The sequence below is a fragment of the Liolophura sinensis genome, chromosome 13 (assembly GCF_032854445.1).
Source record: "Liolophura sinensis isolate JHLJ2023 chromosome 13, CUHK_Ljap_v2, whole genome shotgun sequence".
In the NCBI taxonomy this organism is placed as follows: Eukaryota; Metazoa; Mollusca; class Polyplacophora; order Chitonida; family Chitonidae; genus Liolophura; species Liolophura sinensis.
In genome coordinates this window covers 25877791-25896406 of record NC_088307.1, presented here as the reverse complement: position 1 = coordinate 25896406, position 18616 = coordinate 25877791, and the positions used below count along the sequence as shown (strand labels likewise).

At 40.7% G+C, this 18616-nt stretch overlaps 1 protein-coding gene across 2 annotated transcripts; it reads right to left on the bottom strand.

Annotated features, from left to right (window-relative positions):
* Positions 1–2138: 2138 nt before the first annotated feature.
* Positions 2139–18073, bottom strand: LOC135480518 (nose resistant to fluoxetine protein 6-like). 2 transcript variants are annotated; one of them, XM_064760367.1, is made up of 15 exons: positions 17936–18073; positions 17402–17566; positions 16486–16576; positions 15729–15828; positions 15163–15362; positions 14335–14502; positions 12906–13002; positions 11296–11388; positions 10557–10722; positions 9713–9792; positions 8861–8983; positions 7976–8105; positions 6654–6840; positions 5850–5992; positions 2139–2402 (listed from the first exon to the last, which is right to left on the bottom strand). In XM_064760367.1, exons 2-15 carry the CDS (start codon positions 17492–17494, stop codon positions 2271–2273), a joined length of 1803 nt encoding a protein of 600 aa, XP_064616437.1. In that variant the 5' UTR covers positions 17495–17566; positions 17936–18073; the 3' UTR covers positions 2139–2270. The 2 variants fall into 2 exon arrangements, with proteins under 2 accessions (XP_064616437.1, XP_064616438.1); XM_064760368.1 differs by lacking the exon at positions 17936–18073 and having other exon boundaries at positions 15729–15847; positions 17402–17541.
* Positions 18074–18616: the final 543 nt, after the last annotated feature.

Below are 18616 nucleotides of genomic sequence, written 5' to 3'. Positions count from 1 at the left end.
ATGATATTTCCGCACTTTATTCATACATTTAGCATGCGTGACAAACTTTCGCGCTGAGACATGATAGTTGCTTTCTGGCAAAACTTGTTTCTGAGTGGATTAGGATTGGATATTTCACTGACCATTTATACAACATACAGGCCTATATTTCTCGAGATCTGTATTATGGAGCACCGTACCAATCTTCAAAAATTTATCTTATCCATCAAACAGGGTAAATTAAATTAGTTCTTCAATGTTTGGTTAGAATGTGCTACTTAAATTTAAATGTACCATTCAGTTCCTATACAGAAGCAGATGGTTATGCGCATTTATTACTTATGTTATTGGTGTTTTACGCCGTACTCGAGAATATTTTACTTGTACGTCGCGAGGAAGCCAGCATGAGCTGGACTTGAGCTAACAGCGCCCACATCGGTGAGAGGCTCCTGGGTCATTGCGCCGAGCTGGTGTGCTAACCCTCTCGGCCACAGAGGCCCCCTGCAGGCTACTTAAAGCGTTCAAAGTATTAATCATGTGCAACGTAACTTGCAAAAAATCCTTTTCGCCACAAAGGGCAAATTATTAAAATGTAAGTTAGTGAAGATAGTTGTTTTGTTTTTCTTTTTCTGTTAATAATGGGACCAATCGTGAAATGTGCATGTATGCATGATCGCATAGCGGTGAAACCAGCGTCATGCGATGTCCATCTGCCATTTTCATTGTATGATGATGTCTGAATGGTTTAATATTTGCATAGATTATATTATTATATAATATCTAAATTACAAATATAACTCCATCTATATTTGAGCAATCGTTTATCTATTAATAAAGGCCTTTTTGCATTTTCATTTTCACTCCATATAGTGGATTTCATTTTGACATTTGTTGGACAATCTAAATTTACTATATTGGCGTTGTATAATGTCTCTGTAGGCCAATACATACGTACAATTTTGCGAAAAATATACTGTGAACACTTTACAAAGACAAAAGGGCAGATCTACAAACATTCCTGTACAAATAAACCAAGATTAATTGAAGGTTCAATGAAACTTGGGAACATTGCTAAAAACCCACGACACTGCTTGTCATGCTGGCACCTCCACTGTCATCCACCGTCATGCAATAGCTGGTCTTGAACTTACAGCACTAGCACGCCATGTATGGGGGCCCATTGGTGACAATAAGTCCCAATACTCGTGTGATTGTTGGCACAGTCTAACGTCTTTGAAGAGAACTTGTCACCCACCAATATGGAGCACTCTGTGCATCACAATGTTTATACAAGTTTGCTGTTCAAAACCGATGACCTCGAACCTAAAATTTCTTCCCAAAACACATACTTAAACCAGAGACCAATGTATGCAAAAATAAACAAACGAATTTGCTCCAGTTCATATTTTGCCCTGCTCTCAGTCCCAACTGCCCATGTTCTTTTTTTTCAATTTATTTATTAACCTGACCCGTAAACCTGTCTGTCATCGTATAAGCGAAAAAAAAAAGCTGTCGAATATGGCGTTAAAAAAAGATTTAATCAAATGTATAAAGATATCCCATGCAGTGGTTGGTCTACAGCGGGTCTGAGATAGCAAATAGATCGTCCGCACAGCGGCTAGCATGTATATAACTTGTTAGTAACTGACATCAGAATATTATGCTTTACAACATACGTGTATCACAAGGGCAAAATTGGGGTCATTTCTTCAGTTATCGACAATAATTTGTTAAAAATGTCTCTCGTTGGAATGAGTGATTATGGCTTAATGGCACAACGGCAAAATTTCAGCCATGTCCTGATGATGTCTCGTTGGATGATACAGACGAAATGGTGAAAGTACAAATGTAACACAAATTTGGCATATATAGGGAGCACTTTATTTACTATAAAACAATCCACATTTTCACATTTAATTATAAGCTGTAAACTATACAATGGACGCCTCCTGGTTTTTACAATTGTGGCTTAATTGTATGTCAAACATACCTTGACGGTATCGGCTCCTTTCGACAATAATTTGTGGATATATTGGATATACCCTTTAATAGGTGTATATGGGAAATGAACTGAGCATTGCAGTGAAGCTTAAATTCTGAAGAGTGCAAAACTTTTCTTAAACAGCGGTTTGGGGGGGGGGGGGGGGGGGGGGGTGGAATCAAACTCAGTCACAATAAAGAACTTCTTTTACTCTTTGTCCTTCTATTCACTGATTTGTCAGTACTTGACCAACATGGCATGAAAGCCATTCGTAATGAATAGCTGTGTTATATATTCTGTCTGTTTTCTGTCAGTTCTCTGTCCGTTTCCTGTCTCTTTTCAACAGCACTCTCTCCAGACCGATCATCGGAGCTTCAAACGCAAGGGAGACAACAAAGGCCAGTCCGTACGACATGACGATGTGGCCAAGGAAATAGTAGATCTGCGAAACAAAAACCGAAAATTACGACATCGTTAACTCTGGCTTGACTGTTCGTTTACATCACGATTTATGTCGCTTTCAATATTACATCTGTCATATAGCGAAGTTATCAGGTCAATTCGAAACCCGCATATTTCGAGTGCTGCATCACTGGAACGCTGAAGACACCCGAAACCCCGTTAATTCACAGTTTTGTGACACTATAGGCTATGTGGCAGATCGAAGTATCGCAAGGAATCTTGCCAACATTTTCTACACGGTTAAGATGCAAGAACTGTCAAGCTCATAAACGCATACATTGCTTTTTCATTTTGAAACACCCATTTCTTAAAAAACTCTGTTTTGCTGCATGAAGAGCAAAATCCAGATACTGGAATAAAATCCATATCTACATTTCAGTGGATACATTTTCATTACCATTCAGAGATATGATAGAGAAGCCCATTGTTTTTATTAGTTCGGAAGTCCATTAAGAGAAATGGATAAAAGCCCATTGCGAATGCTGGTACAGAAGCCCATTGGATGTATTGGTAGACGAGCCAGTTGGGAGTGTTGCTAGACAAACCCATTCAGGGAAATGATAGAGAAGCTCACAGAAAGTGTTGATAGAAAAGCCCATAAAGAAAAATGACAGAAAAGCCCATTGGGAGTGTTAGTAGACAAACCCATTCAGAGATATGATAGAGAAGTTCACAGGGAGTGTTGACAGAAAAGCCCATTGGGAGTGTTGGTAGACAAGCCCATTGGGTGTGTTGGTAGGCAAGCCCATTGGGAGTGTTGGTAGGCAAGCCCATTGAGAGTGTTGCTAGACAAGCCCTTTGGGAGTGTTGGTAGACAAGCCCATTGGGAGTGTTGGTAGGCAACCCCATTGGGAGTGTTGGTAGACAAGCCCATTGGGAGTGTTGATAGACAAGCCCATTGGGTGTGTTGGTAGACAAGCCCATTGGGAGTGTTGGTAGGCAAGCCCATTGGGAGTGTTGGTATGCAAGCCCATTGAGAGTGTTGGTAGGCAAGCCCATTGGGAGTGTTGATAGACAACCCCATTGGGAGTGTCGGTAGGCAAGCCCATTGGGAGTGTTGGTAGACAAGCTCATTGGGAGTGTTGGTACGCAAGCCCATTGGGAGTGTTGGTAGGCAAGTCCATTGGGAGTGTACGTAGACAAGCCCATTGGGAGAGTTGGTAGACAAGCCCATTGGGTGTGTTGGTAGGCAAGCCCATTGGGAGTGTTGGTAGACAAGCCCATTGGGAGTGTTGGTAGGCAAGCCTATTGGGCGTGTTGGTAGGCAAGCCCATTGGGAGTGTTGGTACACAAGACCATTGGGAGTGTTGGTAGACAACCCCACTGGGAGAAATGATACAGAAGTTCATTGGGAGAAATGATACAGAAGCTCATTGGGAGTGTTGGTAGACAAGCCCATTGGGAGTGTTGGTAGGCAAGCCCATTGGGAGTGTTGGTACACAAGACCATTGGGAGTGTTGGTAGACAACCCCACTGGGAGAAATGATACAGAAGTTCATTGGGAGAAATGATACAGAAGCTCATTGGGAGTGTTGGTAGACAAGCCCATTGTGAGTGTTGGTAGGCAAGCCCATTGGGAGTGTTGGTACACAAGACCATTGGGAGTGTTGGTAGACAACCCCACTGGGAGAAATGATACAGAAGTTCATTGGGAGAAATGATACAGAAGCTCATTGAGAGTGTTGATAGAGAAATTCAGAGACATGAAAGAAAAGCCCATTGAGAGTGTACGTAGACAAGCCCATTGAGAGAATCTCGGTAGAGAATCTCATTAAAAGAAATGACAGAGAAGCCAGTTGGAAGTTCTGGTAGAGAAGCCTATTAAGATAAATGATAGAGTAGGAAATTGGCAGTGTTGGTAGTCATCGAAAATTAAGATAAATGACAGAGAAGCCAACTGGCAGGGTTGGTAAACATGCCCATTAAGATAAATGATAGAGAAGCGAATTAGGAATGGAGTAGAGAAGTTCATTAAGAGAAACCATACAGAAACTCATGGCAGTGTTGATGGAGGAACTCATTAAGATAAATGATAGAGAAGGCCATGGGCGTGTTGGTAGAGAAGCTCAATGAGAGAAACGATAGAGATCATGGCAGTGTTGGTAGAGAAGCCCACTGAGAGACATGACACAGGAGCTCATTATTATATAGAGGAGCCAGTTATTAGTGTTGGCAGAGAGGACCATTAAGACAAATGATAGAGAAAGCCATTGGGAGTGTTGGTAGAGAAGCCCATTAAGAAAATTGATAGAAAAGACCATTGTTATTATTGGTACGGAAGTCCATTAAGAGAAATGAAAGAAAAGCCCATTGCGAGTGTTGGTAGAGAAGCCCATTGAAGGTGCTGGTAGAGAAGTTCAGTAAGAAAACGATAGAGAAGCTCATGGTAGTGTTGGTAGAGAAGCTCATTGAGAAACATGTTAGAGGAGCCCATTCAGAGATATGATAGAGAAGCCCATTGTTTTTATTAGTTCGGAAGTCCATTAAGTGAAATGGAAGAAAAGCCCATTGCGAATGCTGGTACAGAAGCCCATACGGAGTATTGGTAGACAAGCCAATTGGGAGTGTTGCTAGACAAACCCATTCAGGGAAATGATAGAGAAGCTCACAGGGAGTGTTGATAGAAAAGCCCATTAAGAGAAATGACAGAAAAACCCATTGAGAGTGGAGGTAGACAAGCCCATTTGGGAGTGTTGGTAGACAAGCCCATTGAGAGAAAAGATAGAGAGGCCCATTACTATAAATGAAAGGAAAGCCCACTGGAAGTGTTGGTTGACAAGCCCACTGGAAGTGTTGGTTGACAAGCCCATTGGGAGTGTTGGTAAAGAGAAAAGATAGAGAGGCCCATTAATATAAATGAAAGGCAAGCCCACTGGAAGTGTTAGTTGACAAGCCTACTTGAAGTGTTGGTTGACAAGCCCATTGAGAGAAATGATAGAGAACTCATTGGGAGTGATGGAAGAGAAGCCCATTAAAAGAAATGATAGAGGAGCCTAATGTGGGTGCGGGCAGAAAAGCCCATTAAGAGAAATGATAGAGAAGCTCATGGGAGTGTTGACAGGGAATCTCATTGGCTGTTCAGGTGCAGAAATCGATTTTTTTGCCGATTTGACGACAATGAATACCGTGCTTGTAGTGCGATAATGTGTTTAACTTAATATCGATAACATGGAATTTATCATCTATATGGTCCTGTTTCACCTTTATAAAATCAAGACCACCAGCACAACATTGATTTCAGTAAAACTGAATAGTAAATAGTTGTATTCTGTTATGTCATATTTTTGGCGCATGGTATCATTCGCCTGGTTCTGAATTCGAGAAGCTCTTGGATATAGACAGGAACATCATTATTTGTCTACTCTTGATCTCAGGAGGTGCATGGCCACTTTCATACATTTTTATTCTGAAAATAACAGTATCTTACCATGTTGAGGTCAGATGCATGAGGTACGACTTCTCTTCCCGTAGCAAAGTACAGAATAACGAGCGGGTGAATGAGATAGGCACAGTAGGTGAGCCGACCGAGGGGCTGGAAGGGGGCCCAGGAGAGAAGGCTGTTGATGATACCTGGTATAGACAACATAAACGTAACTCCTCCGGAAAATATAAAATATCAAACGGACATTTTTTCTCCAAAAAAAAAATAATAATAATTTTGTTCGTCAAAGGCCATCATAGTATGAAATCTTAGGATGGATATTACTATGCCTTTTGTGAACATTTAAACATGGCATTACGTTAGTTCGGAAATAGTTCGAGTTCCAAAGAAGTTCAGTTTGTCTTAAACAGTACTATAGGAATGTTCATTTGACCGATTCGGTGTCCTAATGGTAAGAGGATCCGCCTCGAACTGAGGAGACTCCGGGATCAAACCTGGGTCCGATCATACCAAAGACTTCAAAATTGGGACTTGTTGCTGCTTCGCTTGGCGTTCAGCACTGAGAGGTTAGAGAAACAGGACTGGTTCGCCCGGTGTCTGTATAATGTGACTGGGTGGGGTGTCTTGTAGTGTCTTGTCTGGTGTCTTTGGCGTGGTATATGCACATGCATTTACTGGCTCTTCGCCATTATATGAAATTGTTAAGTACGACGTTAAACTCCAAGCATACATACATACATGTACTATGCCCGTTATATGTTTTTACCCCAAACTACGATTGGCTGTTAATATCTATTTGGAGCAAATAGTATGATCTTTTAGTTGACTGTAGTAAGAGTGTTAATTTACCCCCGTTTCCTGAAGAGCAGGCGATGACCAGCCACCCAAGTCCCAAAGCCCACGCCGTTCTGGACACTGTATTGTACAGGGCGCTGACGTCTGATGTCAGCGGTTCTGTGTTGAAATGTCCATACAGACCGTAAAGCACGGCCAAGTTACAGGCAAAAGCCAACACCCAGCCAAACACCAAACCTTTCTTGAAGGAAAAATGAAACATGAAAAAAAGAGAAAACAAAGCCGTTTTGGTATTAAATAGGGGAAAACAACCCAAAAAACCACCCCCGCCAAAAAAACAACAACATAATACAATGTTTACTGCATCTTAAGCAGCCATACACATACACCTATAAAATGACTGTTTACATGCATGTTGCTTTCTAAATGTAGTACCTGTGGCCTAGCGATACGAGCCTCCAGAGCATGTGGCCGAGTTGCGTTGGTCGAGCTGTAAGTTTTATTCTGGTCGATTTGAAGTACAGCGGAGATACACCGCGGTTAACATACTGACATCACAAAAACGGAATTAAGAAATAGCAATGATCTCGTGTTGTTAATTTTGGATGTAAACCTATCACTTTGATTTTCGGGCATTAGCTGAAAGGACACACACGTGGAAGCGTATTGACCGCGACACTGTTGCCGTGACACCTCTAGATAACTATTAATTATTTATTCCTTCATCATGTTCCCTCGAAATATTTGCATGTCTCACAGTTCGGTAATAGTAATGGAGCATGCACATGTAGGGACTGCTCAGTGGCACTCAACGTTAACGCAAAATTAATTATGGTCAATGGCCGACAGGATAAGCGGGAGTCGGATTCAAGACTGTGACCTCATGTTTCAAGCTCCAGTTGGCCACCTGCAGAGACAATAAATACGATAGGCTAGTGAAGGCGTCACTAAGTGTTGACCTCACTTTTCTAAAGTGTGGGTTTAGTTTCTGCGTTCAGTGGACAAGAAATGCGCAGAGCTTAATTGTCGTAATTGCTTTGAACAATAAGCGCTGGAGGGCGTTCGTGGGGTCGTTTGCGCACGTCTTACGATCGCTAAAGACCAATATGGCTCACAAATCTGTAGGCCTTCTTCAAACGTTCTGAAGGTTAATTGTCCACTGACTTACCAAAGGTCGGTGGTTTACCCCAAGTACTACGGTTTCCTCCACTCGTACAACTGACCGCCATCGAACAAGTGAAAAAAATATTGAGTACGGTTTTAAAGAACAATCAGGTAAAAAAATAAATAAATAAATACCTCTGGGTACAGATACTTTCACATCATATGTTGCAGATATCGGGAACGACTGCTTGTTCGGCTCAATGTGGACATACCTTAGTAAACTTCATCTGGGAGCCAGTCCTGTGCAGTATACATGTATACCCAACGGCCATTCCCACTAGGTACGGTCCTATACGACAGTACGGCTTCTCGTAGTACAAATCCTGGTATAGGTTTGGTTTGCTTTTAAAAACCGAACAAATTAGAATTCTTCAGTGACCGTCCTATTTGTGTGGGTATCGTCAATCAAATGTTATTGTACAGTGAGATTCAAAGCATTTGTTTTAATGTGAGAGCCAAGTCATCTTTTTAGCCATCGATGTATTGCACAAGTAGTTCTGCAGATACATGTACTATGAGGTAGTTTCAAACATTTTGATCTTGATCGACTACAAACATGATAAGAAATTAGATCAAAACACCAGTTTTATTTATTTTTTTATATATTCGATTGGGGTTTTACGCTCTACTCAAGAATATTTCACTTACACAACGGCGGCTAGCATTATGGTGAGAGGAGACCGGGCAGAGCCCGAGGGAAACTCACGAACATCCGCAGGTTGATGGAAGATCCTTCCCCTTATGACCTGAGAGTAAGCTAGCATGAGCTGGACTTGAACTCACAGCGACCGCATTGGGTGAGAGGCTTCTAGGTTATTGTGCCGCACTAGCTGGCTTGCTAACCATCTCAGCCACGGAGGTCCCCATTTCATTTATTTATTTGATTGGTGTTTTACGCCGTACTCAGGATTATTTCACTTTCCGGCGGAAACCCACGACCATTCGCAGGTTGCTGACAGACCTTCCCACTTGCGGCCGGAGAGGAGGCCAGCATGACGCGTCATTAGCAAGAGTAAGAGTCGTCATTAACATTCTGTTATGTAACACTGTTGGTACAAATTATGTTTAACGATCACTATGGCCAAATTTTGGAGTACTTAATATCCTGGTTGAGGTCAATTCCGTTGGGTGGCAGTTTGTTGACGGAGCTGATTACCCCCGTGGTTATAAATGAACCCGTCAAGAGAGCCAGGAGGACGGCGGTGCCGGCAACCCTTGATCTGGATAGGGATACAAAAACAACTTGTGAAAACAGTACACAATCAAAAGAATACCATCACTGTGACACCCTTATCAAGAAACAATCTTGGGAATATCCTCACTCTACTATCGTGATAAAAAAAAACAATCTTGCGAAAACCATCACTATACCATCATGATCAAAAAACAATCTTGTATAAGCGAAAACAATCACTATACCATCAAGATCAAAAAACAATCTCGCGAAAACCATCACTATACCATCAAGATCAAAAAACAATCTTGCGAAAACCATCACTATACCATCAAGATCAAAAAACAATCTTGCGAAAACCATCACTATACCATCAAGATCAAAAAACAATCTTGCGAAAACCATCACTATACCTTCAAGATCAAAAAACAATCTTGTATAAGCGAAAACAATCACTATACCATCAAGATCAAAAAACAATCTTGCGAAAACCATCACTATACCATCAAGATCAAAAAACAATCTTGCGAAAACCATCACTATATCATCAAGATCAAAAAACAATCTTGCGAAAACCATCACTATACCATCAAGATCAAAAAACAATCTTGCGAAAACCATCACTATACCATCATGATCAGAAAACAATCTTGCGAAAACCATCACTATACCATCATGGTCAGAAAACATTATCTTGGGAATATCATCTACCATCCTGATTAGCACGCAATCTTGAGAATACAAGAATTATACTGACACAAACACTACAGGTTACCTGTGCAGAGTAATCAGCACCAGTGGACTCAGGACGTAAAACTGCATATCGTTGGCCAAGTACCATCCCCAGGAAATACACTATCCCGGTAATGAAAATGAAACCATTCAATATTTCAGGTATTATTGGTCAGGTAAATTACACTATGAGCTGTTTTCTTCAATGTAGGATTCTTTTAAATTACAACATATCCTTTAACTTCTTCAGTATTCAAGATATAGTGCAGATATACCGTCGTATTATGGTCAAGAAAACATCTCATATTGTTTGTATGAAAAACATCACCGACGTGTTATTGGCAAGTTCTGGAGAGGGAAGTGGATTCAGGTTCGATCCCGACCTTGGGCAATCAATCTTCAGGCACTCTCGCTTCCGTTGTCTTGTTGATAAGAAACGGCGCTGTTGATGTGTAATAGTATGTACAAATCGGTATGTCACGTGTGGGAAGGTCTATCATTAATCGCAATGATATATATTTATACATGTATAAACCGTAATTAACAATTTTTCAGTCAGAGCAAGTCAATGACGACAAAGTGCTCCCGCCACTGAAGACACCAAACATGACACAACATGCACCCAAATACATCACACTGACACCGAGCCAACCAGTCCTGTTTCTTTACTCTAACCTCTCAGTGCTTATCGCCAAGGTAGGCTGCGAACTAGATTTTTAAATGTCTATGATATGATCCTATTTGGGTTTGACACCGAACTTAATCCATAATATATAAGTGAAAAATTCTTGAGTATGGCGCCAAACAACTATGCAAAAAAAAAAATTACCACTGTAAATTACGTAAAAAAATAAATATGGAAATTCATCCAGGAAGATCGAATATACCCCAGAGTTGAAAGAAAAGAAGTTGTTGATGTACAACAAACTTTTCCACCATGTATCCCTGCAGTAATTGACTTCTATCCCCTGCTGAGGCCAAATGGGACCGTCTCCAAAATACCGGAAAAGGCAAATATCCACCATCATCACTAACATGTATGCTGGGGTCAGTCTAAACGGAAAGAGACTAAAGTTTAGGGGAGGGATATCCAACAGGTCAACATTTTGTTACTTTTATAAAACTTTATCTTTCGTATTACTGAAACTGAAATTGTGATGCATTTGGCTAAATATAGTACTTATTTTTTGTGCACCACTTTAAATCCTTTAAGATGCAAAAAACTCTGAATCTGGATTTATTCTGTGTTATTTAAACTAATTTAATTTTGACAAGCTCTAAATTTAGATAAGTTCATTATAAACAAGACAGATAGAATCTAGTTTAATAGTTTTCCTAGTGGATTTTGTCTAGATTCATGAATCGCTGGTAACAGTTCTGTTATCATATATTTGGTAATCGGACGTTTTATGAAATGCTCCTAGGAAAAAGAAAAGAAAGACAAAAAGACACCCAGTAGTGTATTGAGGTGATGAAAGAAGAAATAAAGAAAGGCTATATACATGTCGCACTGTGGAATTGGATGGAAAAACATCTGCTATGAACATGTTTACCACTCAGTTACAAAAGTAAAGGTGACAGACGCTGAAAGTGTTCTTCACTCATCCGTTACACTTGTATACCTACCTCCAAAATCTGTGGAAATAGAACAATGCCCAGTTAATTCGACCCTCGTTCTTGTTCATTTCCTTAAAGCTGATATACGCCACCAGTAGTCCACTGCAACAGGTAAACAATTATGTTGTCTTTTTAGACTATGTATTTATTACCTGAATCAGTTTATTTATTTTCTGTTTTTTTCACGTCGTACTCTAGACTTTTTTACTTATACAAAGGTGATTAGGTTCTGAATGAAAGAAATCGGACTGTCCGCAGCAAACCACCAACTTGGCTATGCATACCTGACAAAAAAATGCGGAAAGAGCTGGTTTCGAACCTCTGACCACCACGGCTGCGGCAAGAACAGCTCTATAGCTCGTATGGGCCATTAAGGGTCTTATTACCGGAATCATACTCAAGAACTTCATATTTATGTATGATTTGTTTGTTTGCCTGAGGTTATACAACGCTTTTAACACTATTTTGCTTCTTGTAGCAGGAGGTTGGTCTCAATGTCAACTGATGTACAGGGTTGTACTGCTGCCTCAACAGAACGCCATGCCGAATACAGCAGACGCCCAATGCACTCAAACTCTACTAGACCAAACTGAACCGTACACGGAGAATAAATTCCTCAATTTGAACTCTGAAACGTTGAGTAGCTTTTTGTGGGAAGCATTTGACTTTCGTCTGCTGAAAATAGAATTAAAATTGCTCAAACTATCCACGGATACTCTAATTCACTGTTTTGGAGATTGAGAGATTTTTATTTATTTATTTATTTATTTATTTATTTATTTATTTATTTATTTATTATATAGCGTTTTATGCCGTACTCAAGAGTATTTCCCTTATACGACGGCGGCTAGCACTTATATATGGTGGGATGAAACTGGGGAGAGTGCCGGGGAAACCCACGATCATCCGCATGTGGCTGACAGACCTTGCTGGTAGACGTACTGCCCGAGAGGAAGCCAGCATGAAGTGGACTCTTGGCGACAAATTAGTGGGTGGTTCCTAAGTCATTGTGCCGTGCTGACGATATTCTCAGAGAGAGTAGTGTAGGCTGTACAATTTCTTTGTAATAACATGAACATCCAGTGTATCAATGTGTAGGGCCTGGGTTGTTACTTGTCACTGGCTAAAGCCAATTTTGGTAGCGAACATGGCTGATTTTACAGATAGCTAAATATAGGCGACTCTCTAAAAGAAATGGACTATAACAATTAGAATTAACACTACCCAAGTATAACTTCACTCGTATACTCTGGCGGTTAGTGTCACTTGTGCATGAAACCGGAGTTCACGACGGTATGCCACAAATTGACAGACTTCGGCAACAGTTCAATACTAACAATATGATTTGTGATTTTCAACCCTGCTCGTGGCCATAATTAAAATTAGGTATCACAAAAGACTTGCCCAATGTTACAGTGCTGTGGTATCTATAGCGACACGTGACGTTGTGTCATGCGCACTCGAAATCTTTTCTTGGCTTATTGCTTAACTTCATAAACCGTGCGGTAAAGCAGATATATAAGCCTCGAAGGGTCGAGGTCGAGACCTAACCAGTTTCTCGTGTGCCTGACGCTTCAAAGACGAGTATCTCAATTGCGCATTGAGGAATAGATCCGTACCTGAGGAAGAAGAAGGAATCAACGGAAACCATCCCATTGAGGATGGCTTGAAATGTCCAGCGCTTGAAGATCACAGGCACATATTCGGCCATGTTATCTAAATAAATACAAAGCAAAAATTACGCTGAATTGTGTCCTTGAAAGGAAGGTACGTTAAGGATATGCCATATTTACAGGTGTTAAGCATTCTTGAATTCACAGCAACCGCACTGGTGAGCGGATCCTGGGTCATTGCGCCGCGCTAGTATGCTACTCACTAGACCACGAATGCCTCAGAATAAGTTATATAGACACAAGATAATTAACTGATTGTCCCTGTAAGGCTGGTTATTGACATTATCAGCATGATAGCGTACTTGGGACCCAGATACTTACTCACCAGACATTATCAGCATGATTGCATACCTGTGACCCACATACTTACTCACCAAACACTATCAGCATGATTGCATACGTTCGACACTCCCGCATGCCAGACGCCATCATCATGGTTGCATATACGTGACCCGTAAAAATAATCACCAGACACTGTCAGTTTGACTGCATACGTCTGACCCACATACAGACTTACCAGACACTGTCAGTTTGACTGCATACGTCTGACCCACATACAGACTTACCAGACACTGTCAGCATCGCTGCACTCGTGTCACCCACATACATACTCATCAGGCACTATCAGCATGATTGCATACGTTCGACACTCCCGCATGCCAGACGCCATCATCATGGTTGCATACACGTGACCCGTAAAAATAATCACCAGACACTGTCAGTTTGACTGCATACGTCTGACCCACTTACAGACTTACCAGACACTGTCAGCATCGCTGCACTCGTGTCACCCACATACATACTCATCAGGCATTATCAGCATGATTGCATACGTTCGACACTCCCGCATGCCAGACACCATCATCATGGTTGCATACACGTGACCCGTAAAAATACTCATCGGGCACTATCAGCGTGATTGCATACGCCTGACCCACCTCCACACTCACAACACACAGTCAGCATGATTGCATACGTGTGACCCACACACATACTCACCAGACACTATCAACATGATTTCATACGTTTGACATTCATACATACTCATCAGACACCATCAGCTTGGTTGCATACGTGTCACCCACATAAATACCCATCAGACACTATCAGAATAGTTGCATACGTGTGACCCACAAACATACTGACCAGGCACTATCAGCAGGATTGTATACGTGTCACCCACAGACATGCTCACCAGGCACAGACGGCATGATTGTATACGTGTGATCCACAGGTATACTAGCCAGACACTATCAGCATGATTGTATACGCCTAACATACTCACCAGACACCTTCAGCATGGTTGTATACGTGTAATCCACATACATACTGACGAGACATTATCAGCATGATTGTATAAGCCTGACATACTCACCAGACACAGTCAGCATGATTCCATATGTATGACCCAGAATAACCCAGCTCATACTCAAGAACCGAATACCATGTAAACAGTTCAAACTTCCTGGGGCCTGCGCAGTGCTCAAAATCTTGCGTCCGTTGGTATAAACAGAAAACGACGCCAAGCATTTAGCGAGTATGCCTGGAAGTAAATAAATACACAAAAATCGTGCAAGTTATATTTTTCATTCAGTGGTGGTATATTTTTAATTAATTCAAAGATCTTTCATGGTGACACTGGTTTCCGTAGATTTAAGTCAACATTGCTTTTAGACCTCTGTTGTTGTTGTTGTGTGAAATCACAAGTGTCCTATTCGTCAAGATAGTTCTCCGAGTGTACATATAAACTAAAGATTCAAAATTCACTCAAAAAAATCCTATTGGCTAAATAATCAGTTCGATATTTTTAATGCACATCTTCATATGTGCTATACGGTGTACATACATAGTAACAAGAATAAGCGTCCGCGTTTTAGAGGATGCGGAGGTGGGGGCGGGCGGCGGCTAAAGCCTTCCAAACACTATAGCTGTTTTCTCAGAGATTAGGCAGCCGGCAGTCGTGACGTCAACGGCGATAGATTGCCAAAACATGTTCTGTGACGGAAAGAGTCCAAATAAACTGATCACGCTCAGTCGGTAAGTTCACGTTGACGTCATTTCCGAAAATTTCCGACCTTTAATTGAAATTATGTTTAAAACAGAGAGATCAAATTTTTTTATTCACTTCCTATTTACATAATTCTTATTTTAGAGCTACTTTTCATGAATGCTTTACACTGGTTTTGTGACTCCATGCACGTACTTGGTGGTGAGGCTACTTGCTGAAATTCATCTCCACCTTTGGGGTTTGACGCACCACTATAAATGAGAGTCGTCTTCTCATCTTGGATGGCTTGAATTGATCTCTTCTCGCTTAATCTTATACTGGACGGGATTTGCAGGATACAGACATCATAGACCGTACCGACCAAAATGAAAAATCCGATGATGGAACATATCACACTAGAAGAGAAACAACCGACCAGAATGAAAAATCATATATGTAGTAATTTTGATGAGTTTATCGCTTAAACGAAGTGATTCAAAGTTTTCATTGTATTACATCAACTATAAAACGGTCTTATTATCAGTTGTTGGATAAATATGATTAAATATTAAACAATTAAATATTAAGCACGTTTATTATCTGTTGAAAAGAGATGTTTATCACGCGTTTAAATGTTAAACATCTGTTTTTCTTTCAGTGTAGGCAAATTCTGAAGACCGGCAAAATATTAAATAAAGTAACTTAGGTGTAGTCATGGGCGGGATATTAGGTTAAATACAAGGCGGTAGTGGATGCATTAAAGGTGAGCCCTTGACACTTACATTGCAGCTATCGCCCGTCTGTCAGAAGATAAATTCCTATCCTCACGGCAGCTGATGGACACATGCATCGCTGATGTGTTCAGCGGTAACAGAGAAATGGCTGAAAGGAAATCGCAGAACTGGTCTCCGATTTATAGCTTGTCACCGACTCGTACCATATCTCGAATTTGTAATACCATCTTTCATTAATACCTCAGCCATAGGGAACAGACATGTGTCCAAACAATCCAGTCTAAGCCAGTAGTCATATTTCTTTCTTTATTTGATTGATTGGTGGTGTACTCCGTACTCAAGGATATGTGACTTAGGCGAAAGCTGCCAGCATTATGGTGGAAAGAAACCGATCATCCGTAGGTTGCTGAAGACTATTGTCTAAATTACGAAGTTGCGTCATGGATGATTATATACCGAGGGTTCCTACCCATAAACGAAAATGTTTTAGGGACCTTAAATTAAGACCGTTTTCTGGCGCTTTCAGATACCCCTCAGTTTAACTGCAATACTCGTGCTGCCTTATTTGTCAGTTCATTTTGAACCCGATGGAACATGATATTTAACATTGAAAATTGAAGTACATGCACTTATAAAATAAAGCTTTTCCAAAGATAAACTGTCCTCCAATCACTTTCAAGACTTTGAAAACTTTTCAATAAAATTCAAGTATTCTAAGGATTTCAAGAAACTTACTAGGCGACATCAGAATTAAAATTGTTTCCATTTACCCTTGATGAAAGGTTTCACTAGCATTGTGACTTACCTCTATCCAGAATTCCTGTGACGTCATTCTGGGAGCACGAGCGCGGCACACACATGCCAATCATCAGGCCCATTGACAGGAAGCCGCTTGTCTGTCATTAAACAAAAGGGCAAAAAAGCATCTCCATTATAAATTCATGTCTCAGTTCTGTCACTAGTTCTGGTAAGCAGTGAACCGTCTACCAGTGGAACCATGCTAAGTATATAGCGTACAAACATTCAGTTTTTAACATGATTTTCCGGTCCTCAAACGGTTAAAGAATGAATGATGATGGCTTAACGCCACATCGGCAATATTTTAGCCATATCGTGGCGAGCAAACGGTTAAAACGCTGGGTTGCTACGACTGTTAGGCCCTTGACCAATGAGGTCGCTTGTTCGAATCCAGCTCTCGCTGTTTCGCCTACAGTATAAGTTCAAGACTTTTTCAGTGTTCGAGTTCTAATGTTTCCTCTACTCATAAATGTAAATCCCATCATATAAGTGAAACTTTCTTGTGTATGGCGTAAATAAAAAAAATGATGACGTTCGGTAAATCCGATTGACATATTGGGTTCTGTATTGAAGTATATCTTTTGTCCTTGAAATGGAAGGCTCGCTAAAGCCAGTTGTTTTACAAAAATTCCTTGACGATATACGTTCGAATGACCTCGTGGTGTAAGTGAAATAACATCTACCCGGCTGCCCAATGGATACTGTCCAACTTTCACGAAAAGTGAGAAAAATCGTGCAAATAAAGCTATTTCTTGGATATCAGATGTCTTTATGGTTGAATTAGTGATCAGTCAAACGGCTACATGAACGAGAAACAAGATGGACAATGAAAATGACCCTGGTGTTAATCGCTAAAAAAGATAAATTCTTTGCCTATATAGGATTTTTGAAATTATATCATAATATATCATTACAAACTTTACCTTTAGACCGTGAGATTTCCCTCCTGTCATACTGAGTGGTATCTGTATTGCGCTACGCAATACCGCGTCATCAGGACAGAAGCGTTCAGACATTCTGTATACGACCCTAGCCAAAATCTGTTCCCAACAGTACTCCGCTGGGCAACTTGCCTTGTGAGTCTAGAACTGAGAATGATTAATTCATTAAAGAAGAAAATAGTTATTAAAATATCCACATTCAACGTATTTTAATTTGATTTTTTTCAATAAAGCAAGAGATGTCTACACAAAACTGTGAAAACTTCGGTGAAACTAGGTTTTGAGGAAGCAGTGAAACATAAAAACGACCGTAACTACTTGTCAGACCATTAAATATTGTATACTTTTTTTTAAAGATGTTTTTCCGCTGATGAAATACAGTCAGATGTTATGATTCTACGTTTTGATTTGATGTCAGTCACATTCATTTTTTCATGCACTTGCACACTTTACGTGAGAAAACATTCCCAGAATTTCACGTACACTTATAGACATAAAGGTACAGAAACCGCTTACTTCGCAGAGCCCACTGATGTTTATGCATAATTCCCAAGATGTAGTTTTTTGTGTCATTGACACAGGTAACAGAGACGTTGCCATTTGCGTCTTCAGCCGTAACCCCATTCTGCAACACCACACCACTGTGAACATAATCCATTTCCTCTTTAGAAGAAGACCCTAAGGCATCCGCACCGTCAACGGTGATGGCGTTTTGAAGACTGGAGCTGAAGGGAACGTTATTCCACAGTTGTCGAACAGTTCGCGAATGCTCCTCCAACAGAGGTCCAAGCTCTTCACAAGGTTAGGACCGATGTTTCCCAATATGGCGACACGACCAGGCTCAATGAACTGTGCCAAGAAGCCGGGAACCATGCCGGTCATAATCAGAAGTCGCAAGCAGAAGGACATCGTGACCAGTTTTGCTAGGGCGCCTATAGAGCAGGCAACTGGTTGAATGATACTACAAATTTTAACACAGCTTAAGAAGAGTTAGATGTTTTTTAAAGTACGTACCTCAGAGTTTTTGTATAAACAGCGTTTAACTCAGCATTGTGACCCACATACATATGTATCACTTGGTATAAAATCTATACTTACACACAGCAACGCTATACAAACACCCTAAAGTAACATTTAAACTGCAAGGGTTCAATATGAAGTGATAGTCTGTACCTATCTACCTTGTGTCAACATTAT

What these genes read in the sequence shown, in the direction of transcription:
- LOC135480518 (XM_064760367.1), bottom strand. Translation starts at nt 17,494, where the DNA reads ATGTCTGAACGCTTCTGTCCTGATGACGCGGTATTGCGTAGCGCAATA. An exon ending in GACCTCAACCAGGATATTAA is followed by an intron (nt 8,106 to 8,860) that starts GTACTCCAAAAT and finishes GGTTTTTAAAAG; the next exon opens with CAAACCAAACCTATACCAGG. An exon ending in CCCAGATGAAGTTTACTAAG is followed by an intron (nt 6,841 to 7,975) that starts GTATGTCCACAT and finishes TTTTCCTTCAAG; the next exon opens with AAAGGTTTGGTGTTTGGCTG.